This window comes from Urocampus carinirostris, chromosome 2, assembly GCF_059441175.1.
Source record: "Urocampus carinirostris isolate Australia breed hairy pipefish chromosome 2, RoL_Ucar_1.0, whole genome shotgun sequence".
NCBI classification, from domain to species: Eukaryota; Metazoa; Chordata; class Actinopteri; order Syngnathiformes; family Syngnathidae; genus Urocampus; species Urocampus carinirostris.
The window spans coordinates 44,115,833-44,125,926 of record NC_142350.1 but is presented as its reverse complement, the minus strand read 5'-3'; the positions used below and the strand labels follow the sequence as shown (position 1 = coordinate 44,125,926).

The 10,094-nt window shown below is 39.8% G+C and overlaps 1 protein-coding gene across 1 annotated transcript in view; it reads right to left on the bottom strand.

Annotated features, from left to right (window-relative positions):
• Positions 1 to 342: 342 nt before the first annotated feature.
• The window catches only part of dennd4b (DENN/MADD domain containing 4B), a 33,872-nt gene continuing 24,120 nt past the window's right edge, over positions 343 to 10,094 (bottom strand). Inside the window, exons 20-26 of the mRNA XM_088326642.1 lie at positions 6,836 to 6,931; positions 6,532 to 6,695; positions 4,925 to 5,207; positions 3,876 to 3,972; positions 3,625 to 3,805; positions 2,243 to 2,301; positions 343 to 2,166 (exon numbers count right to left, since the gene is read on the bottom strand). Of these exons, the coding sequence (XP_088182768.1) occupies positions 2,021 to 2,166; positions 2,243 to 2,301; positions 3,625 to 3,805; positions 3,876 to 3,972; positions 4,925 to 5,207; positions 6,532 to 6,695; positions 6,836 to 6,931 (1,026 nt within the window). The 3' untranslated portion in view covers positions 343 to 2,020. The remainder of the gene's footprint in view (positions 2,167 to 2,242; positions 2,302 to 3,624; positions 3,806 to 3,875; positions 3,973 to 4,924; positions 5,208 to 6,531; positions 6,696 to 6,835; positions 6,932 to 10,094) is intronic.

The window sequence follows — 10,094 nt, the reverse complement described above, 5'->3', positions numbered from 1 at the left end:
GGGACACTAATTACTTTTCGTGTTTGTCTTGGAAGCTGGGAAGAAGAACAATAAGAATTTTATGGCAACAAGCGCCGCAATTTTTTTCTTGAACTTTTTTAGGGCAAAAGTCGCTTCTACAAATCCTTGCAAAAAAAAGGAGGAAGTGACAGCAAGAAGGAGGGCAATTAAAAAAAGACAAAAAAATAAGAATTCCAATGGGAAGTGCATACGAGCACAGTGATAAGTCCATGGAGTTTTTTACCACTTTGATACGGAACGTGGCAAGAAAAACTAAGAATTTCGACAGAAACGCATCTGCATACGAGCACAAGCTCAAGTGAAGCAGCAAAAGACGGCATATGGAGTGTCTCTTCTCGGCTTTATTAAAAAAAAACATTTACAAGCCAATAAATAACAAAGGAAACACAACAGTCAAATATTTGCTTCAAAAGAAGCTACAGGTTCGTTTTGTGTTGGCGGGGTAAGGGGCTTACCGAATTTTCCGGACTATAAGATGCACACAAAAACCAGTAACTGGCCAGAAATTTGAAAGTGTGCCTTACATACCACAAAATACAGAGGATAAGATTGGAGATGCATACAGTATTTAGACGTGTGCGGCACTACATGAGGTTTTACAGAATACTACAGTATTCGTGCAATGATTGATGAATCCATAAACATCACAGACCATAATCACAAACCATTATATGTAATGGGAATCGAACCCGGGACACGGCGCCGAGAGGCCGACATTTAACCAAGAGTCCGGCGGTGATACAGATAACATACAAAAAATGGTTTATCTTACCATCACACAATTTTTATTCAAGGTGCCAGAAACTAATGTTAGAAGATGGAAAAAAACAAAAACTCGTCTTGAAAGATAAAAATAAATGCAAAAAACGCACAATGAGGGTGTCTGATGAAATGGACGTTGCATTTATCTTCCAGGACATTTTTTTGTTTTATCCATTCTCTAACATTCGTTTCTGGTACTGTGAATAGAAATAGTGTGATCATGAGATAAAACCGGATGACTTTTCGTATGTCATGCGGATAATGTAGTTAGATTTCAGGATCCCATCACCGCGACCCTTGTTCGATTCCCTTTGCATACTATGTTTTGCGATTTTTGAATGAAATGATCACACTAATACAGTGTTTCTCAACTGGTGGGTCTGGACCCAAATATAGGTCGCAGATTTCTTACTGGGTTGTGGGCCTTTTCCTTGGCAAAATAATGCTAAGAATAAAAAATTGGAGCATCAATATTATTTCTCTAAAGCAAATCGCGATAATGCCCTGCACGATATCTTCTACCTGTTTAGTCAATCTGTGCCTTTCGGAGGGACCACATCTCAATTTATTGTGATTTTGTTGGTTTTATTTCCTGTCCATATTATTGGGTCCTAAGAAAGTTAGTTATAATGGGAGGGAAAAGTGGAAAACAGTAACAAAGATCAAGTCAAAAAAGGAAACGATTGCGAAATGTGAAAACGGTGTACAAGTGTCGACCACTGAAGCGCTGTTGGAAGGTACAGTAAATGGATTAAAAATGTTATATTGTTAGCTTTTTACCAGGATATTAATATTCATTACCGGTAACTACCATTAAACTATCATTAAATAATTATCGATGGTTAAATTCACTGAAAAAAAGTGAATATATTATACCATGTATGCTTTAAATTGCACAATACTTTCATTGGATACATTTGAGAGGTGGATTTTTTTTTTCTTTTTTACTTCATTTGGGTGGCAGCTTGTCAATGGGTGTTCAAGTCAGACCAGTTGAGAACCAGTGCACAAATATATACTGTAGGGGCAATATACACGAATAATACTGTATTTCTTACAGTAGTTTTAATTCTGTGCGCCTTATATATGAAAAATATATCACATAAGAATGCTTTTTTTGGCATGTGTGTCTTATATTGCGGAAAATACGGTAATTGGTGGCTCAGGTTGCACAAAGAGAGTGACGGGGTTCAAGGTGGGCATCGCCCTTTGTCGACCTCCTGTTGTGGGCGTCAGCTTAGCACTGGAGCAGTGGCTGGAGGCTACGTCGGCAGTCTAGCGCTTTAGCGCTAGGGGGTTGCGCCCTCTTGCGGCGCAGTTCATCTTTGCCCATGACGCCAGACAGACGCGAGTACGCCGCCTTGTACTTCTTGTCAAAAGCGGCTGTGCAGGGGCAGAACACGAAGGCGTTAGCGAACGGCGCCCGGCCAGCTTTGGCGATTGGCACCAGCGCACTTACCAGCGTGATCCTGCCCCATCGCCGCTAGCGTCAGGAATAGCAGCTCACGGTACACGCTCCTGCACGAAAAAAAAAAAAAAAGAATAAAAATGAGGCCCTTGAAAGTGCAATAAAATTGTTTTCCCAGCTTTACTTGATTGGAAGCTATGATGTTAGGCTAATGTGCATCCTAACAATAATAGCTAACAGAACTTTTATCGGAGGCTACAGTGGATGTGATGCTAACATGCATGCTAATAAACTAAGCTAATTAATTGATTTGAAGCAACACTGGATGTAAAGCAAACGTGTGGGCTAAAAAAAAGCTAACAAACTTGATGGAAGCTACAATGGATGTGATGGTAACATGTATGCTAACAGTCAAAGCTACCAAAAGCTAAATCAGAAGAGGTGCATCTGATCCAGGCTACAACTCAAGATGCTAATAATCAAAGCTAACAAGTTGACTAGAAGCTACATTGACCTTTAAGCTAAATTGCATGCTAACAATAAAAGCTAACAGAACTTGATTGGATGCTAATTTGAACGCTAACAATAAATGCCAAGAAAAAAATCAAAGTGAACTTATCAGAGGCAGCAATGGATCTGACGCTAATAACTAAAGCTAACAAATTGATTGGAAGCTGCAGTGAATGTTAAGCAAATGTGTATGCTAACAGTAAAAGTTAAAAAGGTTGATCAGAAGCTACAAGGATATGGGATTATAACATGCATGTTAACAATCAAAGCAAACAGAACTTGATCTGAGGCTACAGTGGGTCTGATGCTAACATGCATGCTAACAATCAAAGCTAACATAACTTGTTAGAAATATACAGGGAATGTGATACTAACGTGCATGCTGATAGGGAACAGCCGTTTTGGGTAAACGCTCCTGCACAATCAATCATAATAATAAAAATGGGGCCCTTGAAAGGGAAAGAAAAATTGTTTTGATCTTGATGTTTTTTGCATTTTATATTTTGTTTCATCTTGTAAATATTTTTAAAAAGGCGAGAAACATAACGGAACATTGGATAATTTTTTTGATAAATTTAAGTCTCTGAAGTTTGGATTTTTCCTTTTTTTGCACTTTTTTTCGATTGCACTACCGAACACAGAGACATTTAGTGGTCAAGAAATCAGTCGTACATTGTGCCGGACAGTATTTCACCCAAATTTTTTTAAAACAAAAACATGAGAAATTGGGTCAGTTTTGATTCTCTGTAGTTTTCGGTTGCATGAAGCAATACAGAGACCTCTAGAGGCCAAATCATAAACACTGTCCCTTTTGTTACTAATGCTAGTCATTGTTACGTTCTAATGAAATGTGAACAGGAAATGATCCTTTAAATCTACAAAAAACAACTATACTGACACAAAGGCGCAGTTCCAGCCCTGACCTGAAGAGCGGCAGCGGCGAGTTGGGAGCTTGTCGGCGCGTCTCGTCGACGGCGCTGAGGAAGAGCGCCACGGCCTTGTGGACCTCGTTCATGCCCACGCAGCGTAGGACCTCCTCCAGGAAGGCTAATGTGAAGGGATGATTGTGACGCCGCCAGCGGGAGCCACCCACCGGCACGCCGCCTGCCGGACCGGGGAGAGTGGTTCGGTTAACCACGCTGGGCATACTCCATACAAAGACAACCTAACTCACTGTGAAGGCGCCACAGTGCGTAGAGTGGGGGCCACGAGTCGGGGTCGGGAGTCAGGGTGTCCCACAGGAGCCTCACTCGGAATAAAGAGTCCTCTGGCTAGCAAAAATACACAAGGATGGGGTCACGCTAACAGTCAAAGCTAACAGAACTTTATTGGAGGCTACAGTGTATTTGACATTAAAATGCACGGTCACAAACAAAGTTAACAGAGCTTATTTGAAAGCTTGGGAGCGACAGTGGAGGTGACTAAGTGCATATAAACATTGACAGCCAGCAAAACTTGAGTGGAGGCTACAGTAGATTTGATGTTAACGTGCATCTTCTTAAACAAAGCTAACAGGCCCTTATTCAAAATGTACAGTGAATGTGACGCTAATGTGCATGCTTACATTAAAAGCTAAGTAAACTTGCCTGGAAGCTACAATGGATGGGATGCTAATGTGATTGTAAATAATCAAAGCTTAACAAATTGATAGGACACTACTCTGCTGATATGCATGCTAACAAGAAAAGCTATCATAACTGAATTGGAAGCTTCAGTGAATGTGAAGCTCACGTGCATGTGAACAATCACAGCTAACAGAAGATAATTGGAGGGTGCAGTGGATGTGACACTAAACTGCATGTGAACAACAGATGCTAACATATCTTAATTAGGAGCTTCAGTGGATGTTATGGTAATATGCATGCTAAAAATAAAAGCTACCCAAAAGTCTTCAGAAGCAACATTGGAGATCATGCTGATGTGCATGCCAACAGTTAGAGGTAACAAAGCTTGATTGGAAAAACATTGGAGATGACGCTATTGTGCATGCTAACAATCAAAGCTAATGACTTGATTGGAAACTAAAGTGGTTGTTAAGCTAACGTGTATGCTAACAATGAAGCTGACAGAAGTTGATTGGAATCTATAATGGATGTGACACTAACCAGCAAAATTAGATAGAGTGCATCTGATTCCTGCTATAACTCGAAAAGCACCCAGTTCGGACTCCAGCCTGCCCACTTGCCCCGCCCCCTGTCCCTAAGTCAGCGACGGTGGGCGCACCTGCGGGGTCCGTCCTGTAGGGGGCAGCAGTCGCAGCAGGTGGCTGGGCAGTCGCAGTCGCTGGAAGAACCAAAGAAGATTCCAGAAGATGATGCAATGACTCTCCAGGAACTGCGTCTGGGCCAGCACCGCCTCGCCCTCGTGGTCTAGGAGGCTTTCTAATTCTTTGCGTAGCACAAGCGGGCTGACGTAAGCTACTGCCACCTGCTGGCCCCCCGACACCTCGCCGTCTCTCTGCGGGTCCTCGGCGTCGCCGTTCACTCGGGCGGCGTTCTGGTCATCGCTGGCGGGGTACACAAGAAGTCGATCATAATCAGGATTTTTTTTTGTCGCTTATTTTGTCATGGATATTGTCTACAATGTCCAAGTTTTTTTTGTCATATATTTTGTCATTTTTTTTATTTCAGTATTTATGTTGTCGAGTATTTTTTATTTTTTTATTTCAGTATTTGTCACGTATTTATTCATTTATTTTGTCAAGGATATTCTGTAAGTTGTTTTTTTGTCATGTATTTGGAAAAAAAAATTGAGTATTGTGTCATCATTTTGTTGTGTATTTTGTTGTGGAATTTTATGTGTTTTGGCATTTAATTTGTCAATAATAGTCATGTATTTTATCATGTGTTTTGTCGTGCATTTCATCATTTATTTTATTTTATATTTTTTCGTGTATTTTGCCATGTGTGTGTTGGGTGGGTATGACTGTCTGTGTGGGAGACTGTGATCGACTGGTGTGTGCTGTCAGTCAAACAGTGGGTGGGCGCAAAAGCGGCTGCCTCCCAACACAGATTGCAGCATAGCGCCAGATAGCTTTTACCGGCTTGTTACATTGAAAATTAATCAAGTAATCAATTAAAACAGGACTCAAGTCAGAAGAGCGCAACAAAATGGTGATCACCAGCAGGTGCTCCGTGGATTATTATCATGTTTCAAAAGTGACTTGGGCGGCGTCGGGGAAAAGGCAAGAGCAGTGCTACTAATGCTCCCGCCAGGCTAACAACTCTCCTAAGCCACCGCTGCGGACCCAGTATCTTGCCAACGCCAGGTCCATTGCCATGAAACAGATGACCTGTAGCTACAATTTTTGGGAAACCACAACATTGGTTACAGTTTTATTTTAGTCATCGTCGAGATCTGGCTCAATTTGAAGTCACCTGATGCTAGCACACAGCTAGCCAGCCGCTCTCTAAACTCTTACACTGAAAGGAGAAGCTCTCCAAATTTGTTTTACTGTTCTTTAATAAAACATTCATTCAACTGCAATTACGTTATCTGTGGTGTGTTATTATATATAGATCTATAATTGTTATTTTGTTACAGTCATGTACTCTCAGACGGTAATGACGTAATCTCGAAGTAAATTTGGCCCTGGGGGGCTTTTATGAAGGTGCGGAATTTCACTTTTTGCGAGTGGTTGGGGTCCACATTATCTGTGAAAACTGAGGGATCTCTGTAAATGTGTATATGAAGTAATTAGTTGCATTTATGTCATATATTTACGGATGACATGATTTATTTATGTATTTATCTATTCCTTTAGCATATATTTGTAGGTATTTCTGTATATGGCTTTTTCGCTCCTTTATAGAGGGTGTCTGAGGCAGTACCTGAGGTGGCGTATGCGAGCGTTGAGGAAGGGCACAAAGGAGGCTTCACAGAAGGGGCAGCAGGAGTTGAGGTTGGAGTCGTCAGGTGTCCAGCCCGCCATGATTTCCTCGTCGTACACAAGGCAGCTGCAGGAACGGCACCGCGAGCAGCTGGACATCACCACCTGTGGTCATCGTTTGTCATGTATTTTGTCTTGTATTTTGTAGTCTATTTCATGGTGTATTTTGTCAGGAGCACCACTGCAAGCACCGGGACATCAGGGCGGAAATTGGCAGCTAAAAACGCTGTCTCAGGGCGTCTCACCTCCATCTCTGCTGCATCTTGTTGGGCATCCCAGGAGTGTCGCGGAGGTCGTGGCGCTTCTGCCGGCTCCACATCGCTGCCGACAGAGAGCGAGCTCTGCCAAGATAAACATCGGTATCAATGAACAAAAATGGGCTCCCACTTGACGGCTTGTAAATACCCTTTTCTGCTGCTCCAAGATTTCAGGTGGAGATTGGCACGAATTTGAGATGGTACTGAGCTTCAGACCGTAAGCACGAAATGGTGCCAGAGTATTGGAGTTTGAAAGGGGGGTTGGGGGGGGGGGCTCTGGTATAATGTTCCAACGTGAAGAGCTGTCTGAACCATCTCCAGGATTCGTAAACCTCTTTTCATGGCCAAATTATTTTTTCATGGCAAAATTCAAGCACTTTTTAAGGACCTTTAAGGCCATTTGTTCCATTTCTCCAGTACCATTAATAGAAGAAATCTGGTGTGAATCATGTATTTTGCAGATCCACAAATATAGCGAAGATTTAAAAATCACTAATATATGTGTGGAGATATGTGTGGATCTGAACAATACGTGTGTATATATCTTTGAAAAACATATCTCCCCTTATAGGTTTTGGGTAAAATATGTAGCTTACATTTTCAGTTGCAAGTTCTTGCCATTAAAAATTTCCACTGAGCAATACTACTTTCATTTCTTGGATGGCCCATGATAAATGTCCAAAATTTATACATAATCCTTGCACTAACACTCATTTCATAGTTCCCTGTTTAGGTGTATTATGCCCCTGTCCTCTTGGGCGTGACCCATAGGGAGCGATGGCGCTTCATAGGACAATGCCATACAAATTAATAAAAGCTGCCGTTAATCACAAAAGAAATGTAATAGCAAAGAAAGGTCACCAGAGAGCAGTGTCGGCATCATTTTTCAGCAGACTTCTTGTGAAACATGGCAACAATTTACAGTTTGATGCTTTCAAAAGCAAATTTTGTCTCAAACATTTTTTCGTTTTATTAAAAAAAACTATTATAAAGGGTTTGGCACAGCTCACCAGTAAGTATCAAGCCTCTGGGAATGATTTCAGTATGATAAATCACCCTTAAATGGCAGTAGTGGCTTTGATCAGATCTTTGTTCCTCACATCGAGGAAGCCCCAACTTCCTATTTTTACTTTCTGAATCCAGCAATTGAGAGTGTGTAGGCGGCCCCAGAATACGCATAGTGAAGCAGTGTGGTGAGGGAAAGACAATTCAACAGAGCTTTTTTCTGTCTGAAAAAGATGAGGACGTCTCATTGTCATCATCTGGTCAGAGAAGGATGATGTTCCGTGCACTTTCGCAGGGTGACCAAAATCGTGTGATAACTTCAGCTGAAACATTGGGCGTTGAAAAGTTTTTGCAAAGTTCATCCTTACTTCGAGTGTTCTTGCAATAAAATGTTATTTTGCAAGCATAGTTGTGTTAATGTAAATAATTGTTTAGATATTTTAGGTATCACAAATGCAAAAAAGGAAGGGTACTGCTTGATGTGCATCCTTTTACAAAAAAAATCTGCTTTTCACAGAAGTTTTTTCGGAAACAAGTATTTTCAAGAAACTTAGCAATGTTTAACTGTTGTTTACTAAACAACGGTAAAAGCTAGAAACAGGTTGAAGCTTTCTTTTTACATGTCTATATGAACTGAGCTACAGAACTAAACTTTCTATAGGCCTTGAAAAATGAGTCAAGAATGAATGAATTGAAAATCAGTAAATCAATACTCGCATTATGCAAATACACACATTTGTGTTAATATTTTGTTACCTTCTCCAATTTGTTTTTGTTCTGCTTTTTGTATGGCTCGAAATATAAAAGAGGACAAATGGTTTATTATTTTTGTTTATATTATCATCATTTCCCTATTTTCTTGAATATTAACTCATGTAAATATGTATATTCTTACGGTGTTTGTTGTATGTAGGTGTACAGGAGAGCTAGCTGTGAGACACAATTTTTAGCACAACACTGGCCGGGTTTCTCTCTCAATGAATTATCTTCCTTGTGTTGTGATTAAATGTGAGTATTGTAACCACCACTAGATGTAAATATCGCTTTAGGATTTAATTCTGAAAATAAAACAATAGTATAGAATTACTACAAAAATACTACTACAGTAATACTATATTACAAAATACTACTACAGAATTTTCCCCCCACAGATTCTTCAATGGAAATACTACAAATAGTCTATGAAAATACTACTAAAATACTACTTTGGATATACATCAATTATACTAAAGCCCCAATACATATTACTATAAAATGAAAAACTAGGAGACAGTTATTACTCTAAAAATACTACTACAAGAAGTTTACAACAGAAATATTGCAAATTACACCTATAGCGAAACTACAAAAGTGATCCTATGGAAATATCACAAAAATACCACAAAAATAAAACTACAGTAACACAGTACTATAAAAATACTACATAAATACTGCAGATATACAACAAACATTCTTAAATGGAAATGCTACAAAATACAACAGAGATAGTACAAAATACAAAAAAATAATACTAGAGTAATACTACAAAAATACTATAATCCTAAAACTACTGTAATAATACAAAAATACTAAACATACAACAGATATACTAAAAAATGTTCTTTCGAAATACAAAAAAAAATACTAAAAAAGTAATACTATGGAAATGCTACATAAAAATACTTCAGAAATACTACAAAAATAAAATTAGAGGAACAACAAAAAAACTACAGAACTTAAATAAATATCCGATTTTAGGAATACAAAAAAAAAACAACTAAAAACCCCTGCAGTAATACTTCAAAATTAAATAACAAATGAAGAGCTTAAAACTGGGACCTAATATACCATTTTGTTGTAATTGTGGTCGTTTCAAAGCCAATTTGATTAAACTAATCTATTTTTAAAAAATATAACCTGTCACAACTCCACCCAAACCCCAACTCCAAATAGTTGCCCACCCATGGAGTAGAACATGGAATGAGTTCTAGTAGTTATAGAAATGATCAAGTAATAGGCGGGCCCCAAATCTAATTTTGCGAAGAGTCCCATGACGGCTTTGGCCGGTCCTGGTCATACTTTAGACAGCCAACTATCCCCTCACTATACATTGTATAGTCAGGGATCAGAATGGAGATTTTCATTTTCAGCTGAAATAGCCAGGGTCCAGGAATAAAGCAGGGCGGAGCCGAGTAACCCCCCCCCACCCCCAACACCCGCGCCGCCACCGCACCCCCCCCCCCAAGCTCCTGGGTTTTAGGCA